At 49.3% G+C, this 21622-nt stretch overlaps 1 protein-coding gene across 2 annotated transcripts in view; it reads right to left on the bottom strand.

The window, feature by feature from the left end:
• Positions 1 to 631: 631 nt before the first annotated feature.
• LOC137794071 (beta-1,3-galactosyltransferase 1-like) overlaps positions 632 to 21622 on the bottom strand; it is a 72781-nt gene continuing 51790 nt past the window's right edge. For both annotated transcript variants that reach the window (XM_068590666.1, XM_068590667.1), the window contains one exon: positions 632 to 2940. In XM_068590666.1, the coding sequence (XP_068446767.1) occupies positions 1712 to 2698 (987 nt within the window). In that variant the 5' untranslated portion in view covers positions 2699 to 2940 and the 3' untranslated portion in view covers positions 632 to 1711. The remainder of the gene's footprint in view (positions 2941 to 21622) is intronic.

Below are 21622 nucleotides of genomic sequence, written 5' to 3'. Positions count from 1 at the left end.
TCACTCGTAAACTTCTGCTTTGCTCCGTTGGCTTCGGCCACGAGAGGACCGACGTGGGAAACGTGTTTCTGAGGAATTGAACACGTTTAACTTATAACCAAATGTCTTTCTGGAGGGAAGCCGTACACATTTTCTTTTGCCAAACAACATTGTTGATGAGTCTCACAATGCACCAGCCTCCTCCTCCTCCTCCTCCTCTTCCTCCTCCTGCATCACATGTTTATGGAGCAGGTTACAGTCCTCTGAAGTCTTTCAACTCCTGAAAATGTACCACAAAATGCAGGAAAAAAAGTACATTTTGCCATTTTTCTGACACACAAAGGCCGGTTTGTGAATATTTTTCATTGTCAAAAAGTTACCAACACAAAGAGCCACTAAGTGAGTCTGCTACGCTCAGTTCTGGTTCTGGTTCTCCTGAGCCCCTCTCCCGCCCCCCCCCCTCTCATCCATATGGCCCGGGTCCAGAGCAGCGTGGTGTCGGATCCCAGCGGGGGGGCGGTGCTGCAGAGCTCTCCACAGGGGAGACACACAAACAAATAAAGAGAAAACAAAATGGAGAAGGCACTTTAAAAACAGAGGTTTATGCAAAAAAATCAAAAAAAAAATCCTCTCGCTTCAGTAATTCCTCCTCGACATTTTTTAAAACAGTCATTTAGCTGCCAATTACACAAATGCTTCATGTCTCCATCTCCACACACACACACACACACACACACACACACACACACACCTGCATGCAGCAGAGGAGCAGCAGCTTCCCGGCTGCGGCTGCGTCGCGCTAAGCGCAGCTGCAGCGGCGAGCAGCCGCCGCCCTCACGAGACGCCGCCGCTCTTCCACGGCTTCGTGTTTCTCCAGCAGCCGCTCGGAGGCGGCGTCTGGTTCCTCCCTCGCCGGCGTGTTGGTTTCGCAGGTGGTGTGTGTAACACAACGCTTTTTTCCCCCCGGTAATAAACACAAGATGAAGTCTTACAAAAGCGCTTTATTTAACCTCGAGTTCGAAGAAAAGCACTCAAAAGTGTTACATATTCGTTCTCACCGTCTGTTCCCCTTCATGTTCAGGTAATATAAAATATAATAGTCTGCTCACAGCACTGCCTGGGACAAAGAACGGCACACTACACGTTAACAGAAGTGACATTCACCTTCGCGAAGCCGTCCAGTGTTCCACGAACATCAGCGGCTCTGTTTGTAGGAAAATAAGTCTGATTCAGGAGCGAGCACCGCAGTCATTAACGCTGCTCCGCTTTCCCAGAGAAACTATTTGAAATGAGTCATCTCGCTGTTAAACTCACCGACCGCGTCCTGCAGCGCCGGACTCGATAATCCGACATTTGCACCTCGCTCGGAGCGCCCGGCGGGCTGAAAGCAACACGAGGGACGTCCGTGATTAGAGCTCGGGATCGACCCAAGAGGCGAAACGTGCGTTTTGTAATCTGCAGTTTAGTTTGTGTCTCAAACTCAAGCCTGTGAGCTTCCTGTCGGGGGTTTTCCTGTGAAAATCTAAACGCTGCTGCCAATGACAAACAACCACCTGAACATTTTGCACATTTCTTTTTTTTACGCGTTTCTAACTTTGTGACATAGAAAACAAGGGCGAGCGCTTCGGCCTCGCGCGACAGAGATTCCTTGCAAAGCAATCGGCACACGGACGCTTCCTTCTCCTCCTTCCGCTCAGCGCTGCACAGCATGTGCTGCTCAACGTCCACCACGCTAACATTTCAGGTGCTTCTTGCTGGTCATGTCGTTCCAGATGCGGTGCATCTCCTCCGGGGAGATCTGGTGGACAGTGACCACCCGGCGGTAGCGGCACAGGCTGTAGGCCATCTTCCAGTGGTTGAAGCCGCTGTTCTGGAACGGGTGGATGCCCAGCTTGCGGAGGCACACGCCGACGTACACGTCCTCCAGGTGCAGCAGCCGCGTGTGCAAAGACGTCTGGTAGATGAGCTCGGCCACGTCGGCCGAGAAGACGTAGCCGGTGCCGGAGCAGAAGGGCGGGTACTTGCTGTCGGGGTACAGATCCCTCGGCATGTACCACTTGCTGCGCATGTCTCTGATCGGCCCGCCGTTGATGACGTAGCCGGTGAAGTACCGCCTCCTGGGCTTGGTGGTGGGCTTCAGGAGGTTGAAGAGGAGGTTCTCCATGTTGACAAAGATGTCACTGTCCGTCTTGAGGACGTACTGGGCCTTGGCGCAAAACGTGGCCACCCAGCGCAAGCCCATCAGCGTCTTGAGCGTCAGGTTGTGGTACGAGTCGATGAAGTCCTCCACCACCACGTCGTGGAAGATCTGGCTCTCCTGCTCCACCATCTGGTTGAGGACGGCGTCGGTGCTGCGGCCCAGCAGGAAGAGCGTGACCACGCGCACGTCCGGGAACGTGCTCTCGTCGCCCCATGTCTCCCGGATGGCCTGCCGGGCGTCGAACTCCTTGTGGGTGGTGCTGATCAGGATGACGAGGAAGGGCGGCTCCGCCTCGCACTTCTTGGCCTCGTTGATGAGGTAGTCGAAGTCGTGCGGGTTGAGCGAGCGCGTGCGGATGTTGCCGAAGGTGCCGTTCTTGCCCGCCTTGGGCGGTTTGCGTACGGGGATGGTCAGCTGGCCCCCGTAGGAGCTGGAGGGCCGGGACACGCTCAGGTACCACAGAGCGCTGGCCCAGCAAACCACCGTCAGCAAGTACAAGCAGGAGACCTTCGACGGCATCGCTGTTCACTCGGCTTCCGGCGTTAGCGGCGGCGGCGTTGGAAACGTCGAGGCCACGCCTCCATGGGTTGTCTCGCACCTGGCGGCGCAGCTGGAGGCCGCCTGCGCGACGCAGCGCGCATCAACCTCAAGGCGGCGCGCTCCCCCGCCGTCTAGCGTCGGAGGCGTCTTCTCGCGGCCGTCGCCTCGCCGACTCCCATCGCAGCTCGCCGGGGCGCTTTTTTAGCTCTCTGCGGCGGCGTCTGGAAAAAAAAAAAGAAAAAGACGAGACAACAGACGTGAATCATTAACGCCGGATGAAACTGCGGAGACTTGGCAACGTGTGACACATCTAACGAAATGTTTTACTCTGCATTCATTCCCGCACGCCACACCGGCGCCATCTCCCGCCCCGCCCCTTTCCACGCCTCAACGTCGAGCTGAACTCGCCGCCTGTTTTCTTTTCCACACGTCGTACCTCTCTGAGCGGCCTCCAGCGCGGCCACGCCTCCAGCTCTCAACGCGACTTCCTCACGCCGTCATGTATTTATGAGTTATTCAACAGCGGCGCCCGAATGATCAATTCACACGATGTTTGGCGTCGAACTAATCCTGCTTCACAAACAGACTTTTATGTGCTTCACACATAATCTTCTTTTTCTTTTTTCGCATGACTGCCGAACCAAAAAAATAAAGCAAGCGGGATGAAGATAGATCCTATTAGAGATACTGAAATGCAGCAAGATGCTTGTTCTCTGTTTTAAGATGGGAGGGCTGAGATAAAGCCGGCTCATTCTTCTTATCAGACGCCGGGTTCTCTGTCGGGTCTTTTCATCAGGGCTTTTCTCTTCTTCCCTCCCTCGTCTCTGCTATCTCTCCTTCTCGAGCAGAGTCATCAATCTCATGGTCCGGTTGAATCCATCTCATCACGGCTGCTTTTCCTCACCTACGTTCTCTCCATCACTTCTCCACTGCTTGATCCATTTTTATCAGTCTCACTACTCACCTCCTCCTCCTCCTCCTCATCTTCATCTCCCTCTCTATCCTTCTGGTTTTCATTCTCTATTGTCTTTGTCCGTGGGACTTGTTTCAAGTTTCCCACACTCCCTCCCACTACTTTTCTTTCTCCTCCTCACAGCTTGCCTCAAACTTATTGACAGCTCCTATCGCAATCAGTCTCCCCACACCTCCTCCTCTTCCTCTTCCTCCTCCCTCACTCTCCCCCGACAGCGTCACTAAATCACCATCCCCTTTCCTCGACCTCGCTCGCTCTCGCCGAGATCCTGAGACCAAACGTGGATGAACATTCGGGAGGTCGCCTCCCTACGAAGAGAAGGAAGCTGCGTCTGTCTGCGCGTCCTTCACGCTAACACTCACCTTTCCTTTCCACCTTTCCTCTCGCGGTGAACTGGAGTATAAAGGTGCTCGCTGCCGATGGAGGAAGCGTTCAAGCCGAACAACCGAAGCCCTGCACTCAACATGTACCTGATGCATCCTCAGCACAACGCGCAGAAAGCTTTACAGTCGAATGACAACGCATCATATTTGACTTGTCATAGTCAGCAGGCGTATGTGAAGTACTGCAACGTGATCCTCGGAGGTACAAGTGCACAGTAAACAGAGGAACTGCACATGTTTGTAAGTGCTTTGGCTCAAGTGTTTGAGTCAACAACATTCAATAATGTTTCCAGAACTTGTCAGAACTTATCAGAGCAAACCTTCAGCTACTCTGGGCTCTTATAGGTTGGCTTCCACGTCCTGCCAGGTGTCCTCTGGACCGCTGTGTGTGTGTGTGTGTGTGTGTGTGTGTGATGTCCTTTGTCTGAGTCACGGCTCTGAGAGGAAGTGCTGTAACATCTGAGGCAAATTGTGTAACATTGTGTGACAGGAATAAAAGGAATTTGACAGAAATGATGCATTAGTTTACACCTGTTTGCTAGTGACAGTGATGTAATATCACGTAGCCGGGAATATGAATTTAGGTGAGATTTAATATGTGCGTAAAATCAATAGACGTTCTTTATTACTATTTCTTTCACTTCACTTCTCTATTCATAAACTCCACATACACCGGCGGTAAACCAACATATTACGGCTTATATATCATATTTTATGTAAAAGAAATGCTGTTTTTATGCGGTCAAAAGCGTTGTGTGTATAAAGATAACCCTAAACATCTGCGTGGCGTTGAAGGAACCGCAGCGCGTCGCTTTGGGTGGACTTCTTCAGCGCTCACGGATCAATCATCCAGCGGCTGCCAGCTGTGTTTTCCTCAAGCAGCTCCTCTAATGAGGACGAGCCCAATCAGTGCAATCCTCGCCGTGTCTTGTCATCAATTATTTTGCTGATACACACACACAGACAGCCGCATCTCCGTCGCCGCGCTCGCGTTGGTTTTTGAAGTAAATGTACGCGCTTTTGGAGAATCGCGGCTTGTTAATCAGAACTGTTTTATGAGCGTCGGAGAATGAATAATGAAAGAAGTCGCCGGCTGGAGCTCCACGAGTTTGTCGGCTGTTCGGCCGGCAGCTGTCGCTTATGGAAAGCTCTGCTGCTCATACAATTTTTATGATTGCGCCGGGTGTGCCAGCTTGAGATTTAGAGGGTCTCTGATACACATGTACTGCTGCTCGTGCTGCGACTGTACATCATTACCACGGCAGCCAAACACGCCGACAGGAGAACTCCCCAAAAAATGTAGTATCACAGCACAATAATTACAGCTATTATTAACACCTACGCACGGGGCTGGCTGCTAACGATCAGCTCGAGGAGGAGGGCAGGGGATGCTGGGAAGCAGGAAACAGCGGAGGAGACATGCAGCCGGCCTCGCGGCGAGCTAAAGTGTGTTGAATGCAGAGGAAGTCCATTTGGCGGCCTCACGCTGAGCTGTGCTGCAGTCGCCGCTGATCCCCCTCGGTGCGGAGGGGAAGAGGCCGCGGAGGCCTTCGCCGCCGCCGGCGAGCTTCCTGAGAGGCGGCGGCGGACTGTTCTGACTCCGCCCCTTGACAGAAAATCCAGCCGACATGCGCTCATTCATCATTCATCATGCACGCTGCCGTGTCGCGCTGAACACTGAATATCTTTGGAGGGTTTTGAAGACGTCCTCTTTGGGCTTTGTGATGTAAAAACGAGTTCAGCTTGGAAAAAATAAAGGACTCCGGCGACTTAGCGTCGCACTTCTTCACATTTGGAGGATTTGCAATGGAGGAGTTACGCAGCGACCAACAGTTCAATAGCATGTTGACATGATAACGACGAGATTACATCATGAAACTTGGTGCTCGAGCGCTACGTTGATTGTTTTTCCTCATGTTTAATTCTTCATGTGAAGATGCCGGCTTTATGATCTGCCCACAAAATTCACAAAATGCATCAAAATGCTGTTTTTTGTTGTTTGCCATGTCTTCTTTGTGTTACAAATGAGCTACAGCTGAATCCCATTGTGCGTCGCCGCGTTGCGTAACCACAATGACTGATCCTTGAACTCTGGAATTGCAAGTAAACCGATCTCTAATGTGTGCCTCATTCATTAAATGCACACGAGCAGCAGAATGAAGTACTGGCTGCAGCCTTCGTCCTGTCCGCTCTTCATTCATTAAACCACGATGCGGCCGCCGCGAGCGCTGGAGGTTGCAGCAGCAACTTGTTATTCTCACACACGAAAAGAAGTCCGTGACAGATGTTACTATCGTGCAGAGCTTTGGACACGGAAATGCTGGGTTGTCTGTACCGTCGGGTGACCTCTGGGAGCTGCAGACATGTGGGAGCTTCAGTCCCGTTTAATGTTGCACCAGATAATTGATTGCGGTCATTAGTGCAGTGACCTTGCCTGCGGCGGCGGGGAGGGAACTGTGCGTCTAGTCGGCGGAGGGAGGCAGCTGCAGAAAAGCAAAACAAAGCGGTTTAATAGACTGTGATGTCTGCTGCCCTTTTTTACATTCAAAAGGAAAGATGTGAGCGTGGAGGCCGGACACAAGAAGAGGAGTAAAGCGTACGCTCTGAGCTCGCTGCCTGCTCCTCCGCTACGGATTCGACGATTAGCAGAGTAAACAGGAAGCAGCCGGGTTGTTTTCTTCCACCTGATTTCAGCAAAGCCGTCCGAATGTTTTGCGGGGAGGTTCTTCACATGATGAGGCAGTAACGGCGTTTATCTGTAAATATCACTCCGTAATAGTGGAGACTTTTTATGTCTGAGGAAGGGAAACAAAATGCTGCTCAGGACTGAATCCTATTTATAAACACACTTGCCCTTTCGACTCCGGGGTGTGTGACATTGTCTTAGAGTGCCTGCGTATGCTTTATGATCACTGAGCAAACAGACGCCTCCCTGGAGGAAAAAGACTCAAACACAACAGACTCCAAGGCCAGCGAGAGCTGCATATGAATGTCTCCAAACCGGAAGGCACGAAGATGTGAATAATGTGCAGCCGCGCTTTGGGGATTTCAACTACATTTAAGGCTTTGAATGAGGCTTTTCCTTCTCCTTTCTCGTGCATTTAAAGCGTACGGAGAAGATGTTTTTTAAACACATCAAGACACACAAACGCTTCAGCGAACCTTTCCGGCGGATGCTGACACGAGCTCGTCCACAGCCTGAAACTCTGCACCTTATCTCAAGCTCCTGCTGCTGAATTTGTGATAAGCTCAACAGGAGGTTTATAATTGTCAGCCACAAAAAAAAAAAAACTGTCTTCTGTTTCGGCGTTTGATCCTCTTTCCCTGCAATCTTCTGCCAACTCAGAAACCCATTATGTCGGCTTCCACACATTCAAAAGGAGGAATAATGCGCGTGGAGTTTAACAGCAGCGGTCAAATTGGTTAGCATCCCGCTTAATATGAGAGGCGTGCAATTAAAATGTCAGGGCTGGGAGGCTCCCAGTGTGGCACTGGTGCTGCTTTTGTTTCCCGGATAATAAAAGGACTCAATGAACGTTGTGGAGCGGCACAGCCGGCCGTGTCGTCGGTATTACGGGCCGAAAGGCTGGACACTCTGGGCTTAGCGCAAAGCCTCTGAATGCAAAGCAGCTTAGGAGCGACAGAGGAAATGGGATATCGATAGCGGCCAACAGATTTGGCCTCCGCACAGAAGCCTGGCGCTCCGTCGCCACTTCAGTGCCGACTTGAGCCCGAGAACAGCGCCGGGCCGAGCGCCTCGCCGGCAATTCCCTCGGCGTTCGCTTCAACCGATGAGCGCTTTGGAGGACGCGACGACGGTCGCCTGGAGCTGAGACTCGATTGAAGTAAGCTCGGGACTTATCGGACGAGGCGGCGCTTGTGGCGGAGCCGCGACTCATGACCACGGGGCGAATCCGTTCATTTCTTTTTGCAGGGTCACTGACCTCAATGGGAAACGGCGCTGGCGGTTGCTAAAGGGTGGAGTGGCGGTGGTGGAGAGGCTAACAGCTAACAGCCCTGGCCGAGACATGTGCTCCGAATCCCAAGTTCCCAGATAAATTGGAAATGACAACTTGATTCATGCAGGTAATATATTTCGCTGTCCGACTCGGGGTTGACATTGCCGTTATGCAAAAATTCAAGCTCGCCGCTTCTCTGGGGGGGAGAACGAAGCTCCCAGAAGACGAGGTGATGGCACATGAAACGTTTAGCGATAGCAGCCGGGGAGGACGAACGTGAAGCTCGCGAGGAAACGAGGCGCGGTGCTTCTGTGAAGCTGCTGAGGAAGCAGGACACAGTGGTAATAACCTTCAGATATCGGGCTGTAAAAGTCAGAGATTTATAGTATTGATGAAATGTATCAGCTGCAGCCGCCGGAGAGCGCGCAGGCGCCTCGGGGCCGAGGCAATGTTCGCTTTCTTTTAAACTTCGACATTAACCGGTGCACAGTTCTGCTGAGCGTGCACTCTCGGCAGCGGCCTCGGTCGTACGGTCGCAGCCGTCTGCCACCGTGGGAGCACTAACGTCCACGGCGGAGCGATTCAGTCCTAAGTGCTTTGCTCAAGACGGCGGCGACAAAGATGTGGAGAATGATATTATTGACCTTTCTGCAACCCGGAGATCTGCTGCAGGTCGCTGAAGCGCCGTGTGGCTTTTTCACGGGCTGCTGCACGGACGCTTCTCTCAACAGCTTCTTCAAAAGTCTTCTTGTCAATAATGTGGCTCACAAACAAACAAACAAACCTCATTGAGATGGTCTACCTCCAGATTAGTCAAATGAATCAATGGAAAAACTACTTAAACTGCCAGCTTTGTTGAAATAAACACTCACCACTCAGCTCAGCCTGACCTGTGGAGTACCACAAGGACCAGTACTTGGTCCTCTTCTTTTCAGTCCACAACATTAACTACCATACATTTGTCTTTTATTTGCTAACTAAGGGCCCATTGACGCATTCTGTCAAAATATTTCGAAAGCCAGCCTTTGAGCAACTTCAAATCGATGGGTAATTGTTTGTTTCCGCTGCTGTTCATCCCACATCCATCCACCGCAGTGAACTCCAGCAACAAAAATCAACCCGAGCCAACATAAGAAAGTAAAAGCACGATAATGAAGTTCTGAGCCGAACAAGCTGGCGTCCCTCTTCCCTCTGTGAGGCTCGACAGCAGATCCTCGTTCGAGTAAATGAGGCCAATCCGTCCGTCTTCATCGCCATCGTTCCCTGTGATGTACGGGGACGAATCAATTGTCTATCTGTTTTTGTAAAGATTTTAAATGCAGTCAAATCAGATAATCTGTAAACTAAGTCTTCGTGATGTCTCAACGCACGCAGAGAGGGACCTTCTGTCGAAGACTGATGAACAAACCGAGCAGGCGGTCGATACGGCGGCAGCCTGCAGAGGAAGTGGAGACGCATCACGTCGCAGCCGCCTCTCAAACCCTTCTCTCTCTCTCTGTTTGCCGTTTTTCATTTAAACAGCTCTCCCGCCTCCTCGTCCTCTCCCTCCTCTTCCACTCGGACATCGACCTTCAGCCCGTGAAAAGTGTATACAAGCGCCTCCAACACTAAAAGCAGCGGCGATGAGCCTCTGATGGGCTTGTAAATTCTCGGCTATCGATCCGGCTCTGGATGGTCTCTCGGGGTGTTTCTCCGTAATTTTATTTCCTTTTGTTACGTCTATCTGCAGAACAATGGCTCAGACTTTTATTGAACGCACCAGATTTAAACCACACACACACACACACACACACACACACAGAGTGAAGATTAAAAAAACAAAACAAGTGAGTGACAGAAAGATAAACATGCGGCTTGAAATTTTCAAATCACCGCGAACGTCCACCATCCTGAGCGATCACCTTTTTCTCCCATCATGCACCTGTGGTCACACGGCAGCCGTTTCTATGGGATGTAAATGCACCAATCTAACAGACACTAAATTCAAGTGAATTGCACGGGAAGTGCGGCATTAACATGAAGTGATTCACTCCAAAAAATGAGGCAGCGACCAATAAAATAGTTTTTTTTTAAAAGTGGCACTCCAGCTCTTGATGGATGGGACAGAAATTGAGAGAAGTGATGTCCCTTCTCAACACAAATGAGTATTTTCAGCACTTAGTTGATTAAATGACATCTCTTTCAAGTGCGGCGTCCTCCATATTTGAGAATTCCCCCCGAAAAAAAACTATTCAGAACTGTGGCGTAGTTCTCCGTCGGGATTTGTTGAAGTAATTTAGAAGTAAAAAAACATAATATAACCAGTGTGTTGCACGGGGCAGACGACACATGGCGGTCGGGCGGAGCCGTTTCGCTCCATGGCAGCTCAGGTTGCAGAGGCATTCGAGTCAAATGTGATCCCGAAAATCAAAAGGATGTCTCCGCTGCGCCGCCGGTTGGCTTTACCGCCGGCTGCGAGTCCATGCTGCGGAGGGTGGGGGCGAGGGTGGGGGCGAGGGTGGGGGCGAGGGAGTTATCAGGAACACCATCTCAACGCTGGCAGGCCGAACCCATCCCATTATATAGCAAGGTGCAGACAACTGCACCTGTCTAGATAACACCGGCGACTCCAGGCAACAGAGATGCTGGAGGGAGTAGAAGGGAGGTGGGGGGGGGGGGGCAGGGATGCAGAGACAGTGCAGTCACACACACACACACACACACACACACACACACTCAGGTTTTTATGTAACATGTGCTCCCTGCTGATAACCTTAACTGTCTCTCCATGTGTAAAAAAAAAAGAAGGAAAAAATAGGGGTGTTCTTTTTTGGGGGGCTATCCCGCACACACACACACACACACACACACACACACACACACACACACACACACACACACACACTTCCTAATAGTCTGTTGTTGGACCTGAGAGCTGAGGGGAGGCCAGATGAAGGGTCTCGTGGCAATTAGGTTGTATCCTCGCCTTATCCACCACACACACATGCACACACATGCACGCGTGAACACACACGTGCACACACACACACATCCCTGCCACTGCTGATGTGAGCACAGGCTGAGGACATGCAGCTTCAGCACTCCTTCCGGTAAATAACACTCCTACTGAAGGCCGCTGGGAACACGCATGCACACACACACACACACGCATACACACACATACACACACATGCACACGCACTGCCAGAATGCAGTGTCTCCAGGTCGGCATTGTCTTCTATACTGTGTCCAGGTCAAACTATACAAAAGTGTTTTGTGCATAAAATTGGTTTTCGGGAAGAAAAGCTGAAATAAAATAAAATAAAAGCAGTCTGTCTCGTGCAGGTTGAGCTCAGCAACAATTAAAGAACTGAAATAAATATGCAACACTGAGCGACACACAGTACGGCAACGTTCTCCGTGCAGCCTCATGAAAGCCGACACGCTGCAGCTGCTAATGAAATGTGCAGCGTGGGTTTCATTCATGGAGTCAGAGAGCGACTTCCACATCTTTATTTCCCCTTCTCTTCAGCGAGCTTCTGCTGATTCTGAGAAATATTAAGTTGATAGGCTTAAAATATTGATAACACATTCATGAAAGTTTAACTTGAATTCTTTGGAAATTGACGCGACGCAATCGGACAGATCATTTCTGAAGAGGAAAGATTTAAACTGGAAGAAAAACACCCGGCGGCCCGCTGGAGCCACGACCAGCCGATGGAGCCTCTCCATCATAAAGGTCTCTACTCCGGGTTGAAGGCGTGCTGGACTGCAGAGGCTGAGGTTCAGCTGTGCTGAGGTTCAGTGAGACTCCCTGGATGTGAACGCCTGCTGCTCATGTCTCCTACATAAGAAACGTTGTCGTGGCGTTGTACTTTTGACAGCCTTGTTAAATGATAGATGGAGACGTCTTCCAGCATTTGGCAGAAGACAGGTTGATCATTACATGCTTGTCAGTTTAAATAAGAAGTTCTCAATCTACTAATCTAAGACGAAACAGTAAATCCAGCAGGCAACACGCACTGAACATTTACATAAATGTGTGGTAAGAATCATAACCTCCAAGACTAAAAACATGTATGACAATCTAGACAAATGGCTGCAAGAGAAGACAGAAGATCCTTATTAATGGACACGTGCTCCTCTCTCCCTGCACACACACACACACACACACACACACACACACATCCTGCAAAAATCACAGCAGGCACTTCAGCCGCTCTAGCATCTGTGTGTGTGTGTGTGTGTGTGTGTGTGTGTGTGTGTGTGTGTGTGTAAAGATAACCCCGTGGTCCGGCCGCTATCTCCATCCAGCGTGAGGTCCGGTCAGAGGCCGCGCTGCTCGCTGCGCTCGCGGTAAATAAATGATTTCACCTGTCGGCGCCGCTAAGCTTCAGCATCGCGGGGGGTGAGACGCACGAGGAAGGCTTTGACACGATTTATTTCTTCCTGTGACAAACGTGTGTGTGTGTGTGTGTGTGTGTGTGTGTGTGTGCGTGCATGCGTGTGGTTTCCATCTAAAAACGCTGACAGAAATACACACTCTAGTTTCCATTGTTCACTGTACTGTCAGCCTGTCGGACGCAGTTTGGCTTAAAACCCACACACACATTATCAAACCCACACACACACACACAATTAAACACACACACACAGCAGACTGCACATCTTTGAACTCTTAACCTGTGGCGCACACATCACTATTGGCTGCAGGAGTATTTAGAGAAGCGGTATTAACCTTAAACTGTACTTTTGTTTGTGTCGGAGCGGCCCTCTGGAAACACTGAGATCAGAGGGATTATGAATAATATCTGTGTGTGTGTGTGTGAATAAATGTGTGTTTAAGAGCCGAGGAGGGAGCGTGGGCGGAGCACCCATGTTTATTTATGTGCGTGCACGTTGCAATATGGTTGAAGGCCTTTACACACCGGGGACGCGATGAATAAACGGCACAAAAACGCTAAAATAATCGCATGCAGATATTGTCTGTCTGGGGCTTTTATTGTGAAAGGTAAGGTCTGCTCTGCGCTGCATACATGTCAAGGTCGAGTAAAGTTTGTGGCTTGGATCGGACTACGAAGCCTCTACGTGTCCGTGTTATAGACAGACGCACGGCGTGATCAATGCATGCCTCTATTCGTGATGGAAATATAAAAAAAACGCCTCTTTTTTGCTGCGTAATATTCACACTGTGTGAAAGTATTCATAAAAAAAAGGGCGTAGAGTCCCAATCACATGAGCATCTCTAAAGGAGGAAGATGATCTGCATCTCCTGCGGCAGCAGGGAGTTTCTTTTGATGAATATTTAAATTCTTCCGCAGAAGGAGCGGAACGAGGTAACTGGTGTGGATTCTGGCCGACGGATCCGGTTCCTCCGGCTCTGCGTCTGGATCTCTGGACGCGTTAATGAGAGCTTTCCACGCATTACCCGCTCCGGGCCGGAGGATTCGACAGCGCAGCCGTCGTGACAAAGACGAGAGGGGATAAAGGAAAGAGAGAGAGGCGGCGGGGTAACCTCATTAGTACCATTTCCACTGTGCCACAGCACAGAAGGACCATGATATGTCTGCTCTGCAGGAACAGGGCCGTGGATCAGGATTATTTTTACGTTTCAGTCTGTAGATAAAACCATCAGAGCATCCAGTATTCCTACAATAGAGACATTCAGTGGGGACGTTTATTTGGCAACGCAACAACTTCTCAAGACCCAAGCTGAGCGCCGCCTGCGGATGAAGGCGAAGCCGGTTAGCGGGTTAGCAGCTTAGCGGCTAACGCTCACTTAAGGTGAACAAGCTAAGCCGGATATTGCCGCTGTCTGGTCGCTTTGCATTGGACATGAAGTAATATCTGAGATGAAAGATCAAAAATGTTTGCGTGATGCTTCCTTCAGCAAAGAGAAGAAAGAAAGTCACAGCAGTGCCTTGCCGAAGTGTGTGTGTGTGTGTGCGTGCGTGTGTGTGTGTTGACAGGAAGTGATGCAGTTGCGGTCTCTCCGCTTATGACGGCTGTCTGACGGGAGATCCATCTGCGTGATTAGCCGCTGGGACAGATCGATTTAGCCCCTCCCCCTTGTGTGTACGGTATGTGTGTGTCTGTGTACGGTATGTGTGTGTGTGTGTGTGTGTACTTGTAGGGACGGGTATGTTTCGATTTTGTCGTTCTTCCTAACTTTCCTCTCCAACACATCCACAGGCGACCGAGCGACGAGCAACCGACTCATGAACAGCACAGCTTGCACTTAATTACATCTCATGATGAGCTCGACTCCGAGCACATTAAACAGGAAACGAACAGAAGCACCAGAACCTGATAAAACACAGAAACCGATGCCTTCCAGCCTCCCCCCCCCCCACTCGGCTTGTTGCTTTCCATCGCTCCTCCTGCCTTTCCTTGCTGGAGAACGGCCTCCATCAAAGCCGCCTCCTTCAGCTTCCTCTCCTGGTTCCTGGTTCCCGTCGATGGCGCAGCAGCGACGGATGAAAGTGCAGCCACTTCTCACAGCATCTCTGATGAGAACAATCCCTCTCTTTGTCGGCGGCTCATCATTCTGTGATCGATAGGGGAGAGGATCCTCAGATCGAGATCACCCGCCACTCATTTCTCAGCCGTACGTATCTGAAGAGAAGAGAAACGCCGGCTCCTCTTCGCAGGAGCAGGATGGCCATGCGGCGGCGGCCATCTTGACTGAAACTCAAGCCGGCCAGGAGCTAGGACTGTGGGATAATATCTTCATGTATTTGGGCTATGCTTTGATGTGTTATATATATTTTTATCCATATATATATGTTGGTATTTTCATATTCTTTAGAAAGAGACTGTTTGATTTCACCCTTTGATGCAGTAGAGCACACTAGTGATAAACTAATAGACTAACACAGCTCAACTTTGACATTTTAGAGCGCTTTTATTTTGAAAGTCCACACCAGACTGGTCTGATATTGTCTGCGTGACACTCTGAGGTGGTGTCAGGAAACAGGAAGTTTAAATGAAACACCCTTCTCTCATTTTGAAGTCAGATTATTGACACGGTGGAAGGCCGCTTTTATTTTGAAGCCATCTTTTAAACACTATCACTGTCACGCCGAGCGGCGGCTGGCGTCGTCCATCACCGTGTTCTGAACTCAACGTCGTCCCCCGGGACTCTTCTCCGCGTTGGAAAACACACACCTCGTAAATCACACACTCGCCCGGAGAGCTGGAGGACGGAGAGAGGGACGCCGCAGCGATTTGTGTAATAACGCTTCAACGGGGAGAAGATTTAAGCACAATAACAGTTGAAGGCGTCCACGAAGAGAGAGAGGACGAAGACTCTCTGTCCTTCCATCACGCCGAGCGAGTAAAACAATTGCCCTGACAGCTGGACACTGAGGACCACTTGTTTATTTTGTACGTGGACACGACTTTCACGTGTAATTACAGGCGTTCTGGCCTCGTCCCTCATCCTTAAGTGTCGCTCAGGAGCCGGAGCTCGGACCGTGTGGCTGCAGATAGAGATCCTAAAACACTCCTCGCCGGCAGCTTCAACACACTCCTCCCCCTCCGCCCGTCGTCTCTTGCAGCACATCCATTATTCCTCCTCCGCCCTTGAAGGGAGGTCGTCTGAGAGCCGTCGGATCAGAACTTCTTGGTTGCGTAACGGCGGCCTCAGCGAGCTCGACGTCAACGCTCATACTTGACGGGTCCGGCCTCGGCGAGGCACTTTACCCGATTGACTTTCAGGTTGGGTTTTTTATCTGCTGCTCAGTTTGTGATGGAATAAAGAGTCAGCTGGAATTTGTTTTATCCGACTGGAACGGTCAGAAAATGTACAAACGTGTCAAAAATATATGACTCGATATGAACTAATGAAGCAAGTGAAAGCACTAAAGCTGGACTCTCCCATTATTGCGCTCTTTTCTTTAGCTTGACGCCGATTACAGGAACATTTCACTGCAGAAAAATGACCTGGTGATTTTGCACAACCTGTCTAATAAATCCTCTTTTATTTTCCCCAGTTCACACAAGTGGATCTGTTAAAATCCAATCATGAAATATGTAAGATCTCATGCTACTCTGCTATATAATTTAGTCTTTTCTAATTGTCTTATCGGAGCACTGCCACAATAAAGACAACAGAGACTAACAGTAAAGCTGTGGGGCTTTATTTGGTAGCATTCAATAAGCCGACGTGCATAGCTTCTGTTAAATGACTTAATTAAAAACACCCGTAGCCAGTGTGAGAGTTTACAGATCATCTCTCGATCAGTTTAATTAGGCTAAGTGCTATTTGCTACACTGCTCATTGTGACGTCTCATTGTAATTAAGTGAGGAATTAATAGATGAACCCGTGGTGAGAATCGTAAAGGTTGTGGAGATGGAGACGGCGTTCAGGCTCGATGGGAGTTTGATCCACAGCGAGAGAGCAGAATACGACTGTCATTACATCTCAGTCCTTAATGACAGCTTCGCTGAGAGTGAAATGAAATGCTGATTATAGACACGATAAGATGATATTAAATAAGCGCGTTCGCAGAACGCAGGCTTGTTTCTCTATTCAAAACAGAGAAAACATGACACAACACCCTGCGCTGGTGCGCGGAGACCCTTTCATCACAGCTATTCATTACTCGAGAGAGCCGTTAGTCACCGAGCGACGGCCATTACTGCCGCCCAGAAGTCGCCCGCGTTTCATTTACGAGGCGACGCTAGCTAAGTCTCTGATGTTCATCATCCTTAGTGGAGACGAATGAGATCGGCTGGTTTAAAAAAAGCTCCTGTGAACTGGGACGGGTTGGTTTCCCAGTGCTGCGCCGCTCGCTGGATGAACTAAAGACATCGAGATGTGTAAAGAAGTGGACGTACAGTCGCTGTGACGTCAGACAAGTTCAGTGCTTTGACAGCGAAGGGCGTCCAAAATGTTAAAATGAACTTTCATGAACAGAAAACAATTGTGAAACATGAACAACTCCGAGACCCAACGCTGTGGTTCACCTCCAAACGGACCTGAACGTACCGAATAGCATCATGCTGTGTTAAAGAAGTCTTGAATCTAGAGATTGAGACCATAATCTCATGATTACAACGGGAATAAATCAAAAGAGAAGTACAGTCATTTTCTCTAGATTTCTATTTACAACCAGAGGAGTCGCCCCCTGCTGGATATTAGAAATAACGCAGGTTTAAGGTTTTCAAAACAACGTTGGCTTCACTTTTCTGAGACACCATAATTCACAATTGCAAAGTTTTGCATTTAATTGTATTTCAATCCAATTGATCCAAAAGAAGGCAAAGTAAAAGACCACTTTTCTTTACGCAGGTTATTAGATACGTTGCACATTTTAATTGTATAAAGCTTAACTCTGTCAGAAGGTAAACTGCTCTCTGTTTGCAGACAGTTATGAACATACAAGTACACACATATCTTCTGTATGAACCGTGTGAACTCTTCCACTGAGATAACAGACTTCTATCACTTCCTAGTGTGACAGGGCTCTAGCTGCGTTAGTGCTATTTGTTTTAGTGCCTGTGTGTGAGACTCATCTCGGCTTGTAGATGTAATTAGTTCGCAGGTTTCTCTTGATGTCAAGAAGACTTCCTGGCTGAATGAATCTGTTCGACATGAATACAGAACGACCTGGAAATCTTACATTTTCTGTGTCTGTCTGATCCCAACAAGCACGAGCCCACGACGTTCATCATTTAAAGTGTTAATCTGGAAGATGGTGGTTTAAATGAATGTCTATTGAGTCACTATGCATCGCAGAACAGAAACACAAAGGGGATTTATTGGCTGTATTAGGGACTATATGTGTTGACTGTCCTCTTTTACAACCGAGTCAAGCACCTCCTCTCTGCAGGAAGTTGGCATTCATCCCCCACCTGTAGTTTTAGTGCATTACAGGCTTTATGGGCCGTACATCAGCTGGATCAGGTGATGCATCCGAGAGACACTCGGAGTTATCCGTCCTCCCGCCGCCGAGCAGAAAGGTCGAGCTCACATTACGACACTACGGCGAACTGTCCCTCCTTTATTATTCAGGTCAGACGCAGAGAAACATCCAGCTTCAGGGAACGATCGGCAGAGTGAAGTCACGCAGCGTTTCAATCTGATCTCCCGGCGCACGCCGTCCGATAACTTCTCGCGAAGACGGGATCAGCTCCCTCCGTCGGCGACGGGAATCCTTCGACTTCTAAATGACGACCGAAACAACAGTTAATCTGATGGAAGTCGCTCGGCGACAATTCGGATTTACTGTGTTTGGATCCGCACTAAAGATACAGCTCCGTGATGTACTGCTGCACGGCGTGTGCTCTGAAGTCACGGCACAAACAGTCCTCTCACTCGAACATTTAATACACTGGAGCGAGTTCATGCATTGTTTGTTATGCACATTACACGTTGGATCAGTTTGAATAGTTTACACACAAATGTTTTGCTTTTGCTGATCGCACTGCAGGAAAATAAACCCCAAAAATAACTTCATTATACTATGATAGTTGTCTTTACATTAGATTAATACAGCACCTTGCTTACAGGAGTGCAGAATATCCACCTCTGTATCATCAACACGCAACCCGTATATATAGATATCTTGATTTTTCTTAACCTCTCTTAATATCTTCACGTTACCAAAACACCGGAAGCAGATTTTCTGCAAGTGATTCTGGTTCTGTCGCGTCTGGAGGCGTCAGATGGAGCGAGCAGGGACGACAGCACGAGCTGCACGGTGTGATCAACACCTCTGATATCCACCACAGTTCTCCGTTCTGTTGTCCTGAATCCTCTCCCTCTCCCTCTCTCTCTCTCTCTCTCCCTCTCTCTCTCTCTCTCTCTCTCTCTCTTCCCTTCTTGGCTTTGAGATTTAAAAGATAAGATGAAACTTTAATGATCCCCGTGTGGAAAGTGGGTCGATGGAGCCGCGACGCAGCGACGGGACGCGGCGGCGGATTAGGAGGACGGAGCGGCGGCCGGTCTTATGAACGCTGGTCTGAGTCCACACGCTGCACAATGTGGGGCTCCAGAAGTAGCATGGACTAGCGCTGCGGTGCGGCTCGGTGCGCTGGAGCCGACGGGTTTACTGTCGGACGGCGATGAGACAAGAACGAACACGTTCGTGTGCGGCTCCTCTGCAAACATCTGAACACTGAAAGCGTGGATGGAACTATTAAACCTTTACACTCGGACTAATTCCCCACCAACCAAATGGGACTTTTTTGTGGTTCTGAATCCGTGAATCGCTCTCCTCGGGTGAGCTCAGTCTCTGTCCCCCTGTCATAATAACTAGAATACATCTTCCCCGCAGCGGTGTGCAGCCAAATCCTGTTCAGCTTGGGTATTGTGTGAGACTGCAGGGGCTAATCAATGTGTCAAAGACTTGGTGAGAACCAGCGGCGCTAAAAAAAGAAAGAAAATAAAACCCCTCCAGTGACAGAGTTTCTAATGTTTGGCCTTTGGTATTGAACGCTGTGGCGACACTGTGGGAACCTTGAATAGAGCCAAACACTGTTTTCATCTCTGAGCTGAAAGATTCAGTATTTCTCTCAAACAAAGAGACCGAACGGGCCGAGCTGCCGAGCGTTCAGACTTCGCCCCCGACCTGGTGGAGCAAAAATCTGAATTGGATGCTGTTAAGAGCTTTAATTGAAAGCCACGGAGGTCTTTTCTTTTTCTTTTTCTTCATGTGCACGGCCTTTCAGAGTAAGAAATCCGCTCTAACTGTCGTCGTCTTAGAGTAAAATCACGTACGAGTAAAAAAACAAACTCAACGGCGAAGGACGGACGCAGCTTCAGCAGCGCGATGAGTCGTCTCAGCTGCAATACGTCAAACGCTGCTGCGTTGTTCTGCAGCTCTTCAGGAGAATACACTTAAAGATAGCTACGCGTTCTCCTTCGGAGATACTTTTCATATACAACCCTTAACAGCATATTTGTTGATGCATTGGACTGTTCATGTGTTTGTCAAGCCGATTGCATGAGATTAAATCTATGACATCAGATATTTGCATCCAGAATATGAGCTTCATCCCTGAGGTTGATCTGTAGTGATGTAGTGAGGGACGCTGAGGTCTTGAAGTGTGTTTTCCACCCTCCAGTTGACTTAAACTTGAACAAATTGAAGCCGTTGCCCTGCCACACCGCTGCATTCACTCTGTTACAGTGAAAAAGACAAGAAGACCTGGAAAAGCAGCCAGTAAGGGAGTCCCTCTGCTGCTTTTGGTGCAGCTGTTGCACACAAACTACTGACGAGCATTCGCAGAAGATTGCACACGAGGAGGACGTCTGCGCTTGTTTTCATGGTCTGGATGTGAAGGGATTCATGCATTCACTGATTCAGCCGTTCATGCTGAATCCCGTCCAATGCAGTGCTGAAAACATTTTGTTCTGAGGAGCGGCGGCGCTCTGCTCCACAGGAAACCTTTGTAACCAGAACCAACTGGCTAACAAAGCTACACTTCTCTACAAGTACTCAAAGACGCCACGGCGGGTGTTGATGTCGAACGCTTCCGCTGCCAGAAACTGACTGACAATGGAGATGCAAAACACATTATCCTGCGGCCACAGTGGTGATTATGATTTCTAATGTGGGACCAATTAGCAAGACCCATCGAGCTCTGAATGTGCAATTATGTTTAATTACACGATAGAAGTTTGGCTGATCGCAAGAGAAGATGAGATGGAAAATACATGTTTTTCTCTCGATGCCGTCCTGTTTTTGAATGATACGCCGACTCTGTATTCCAAGCAGGGCTCGCTGTGAGGCCAGCGCTCCAAATTTAGTCTCATTTGGCGTCTTTTCAGAGGTAAACTGCACGGGGGGATTGGGACCGGCACGGAGAGGCGTTTGGCTCAGAGTCCTGCCGGGAGGCAAACCTTCGGTTCTGAAGAGTGAAGCCGAGGGCGGAGGAGTCTTTTCTGTCCTCTGGATGAGTCCTCTGGTTGCAAAATGAAGTCTAATAGTGATAAAATTACCCTGAACATGAGTTTACGGTCTCCACCGCTAGTTGTCCTGTGTTTCTTTGACCAGTTCACCTCCCATCCTCCATCAAGTCGTCTTTCTCAATAGTTATCACTCGCTCCGAGCGTCTCGTGTTCCTTTCTTCATCTACTACTCGCGTTGAGCCTCAAGCTCACATCATGAGAGGAAAACGCCTCAGAGGAGCCGAGAAAGTCACATATATGGTAGGATGTAGCAGGATTTTTTGACTTATCTTACCTATACGTCTGTATATATGTTCCCTTTCTCTAAAGAATACGTTACAAAACCTCAAGGGAGGATATTTTCACATATTGCTGGAAATCCCAGCTGATCTACGCCTCCGACCACAGCCTGAGGTGTTAGCGGTCAGTTATAGAGAGCTGTCGTCTCGGCTTTATTATTGCTCAGGAATCACCGGTGTAGTGAGCAATAAAACAGGTGAGCTCCCTCCTCTCCGTCAATATCACTTATTTTCTCCCCAGAATAGTGTCGTTTGCTCCAAATGTGTCTTAAAGGTGCAAGATCCAATCATTTTGATTGCCTCTCCACAGACGGCTCGGAGCTCATGGTGCTCACGGCGGTCCAAACAACGGTGGAAGTGCTGACCGGACGGCCGGCGCTACATGCGCTAAAAGCACGCACGGCCATTTGA

Source organism: Clinocottus analis, unplaced genomic scaffold (assembly GCF_023055335.1).
Source record: "Clinocottus analis isolate CAN_PGR_092001 unplaced genomic scaffold, fCliAna1.0.p SCAF_24, whole genome shotgun sequence".
Lineage (NCBI taxonomy): Eukaryota > Metazoa > Chordata > Actinopteri > Perciformes > Cottidae > Clinocottus > Clinocottus analis.
Note: the sequence above shows the minus strand (reverse complement) of the source record. Positions and strands in the feature narration are given on the sequence as shown.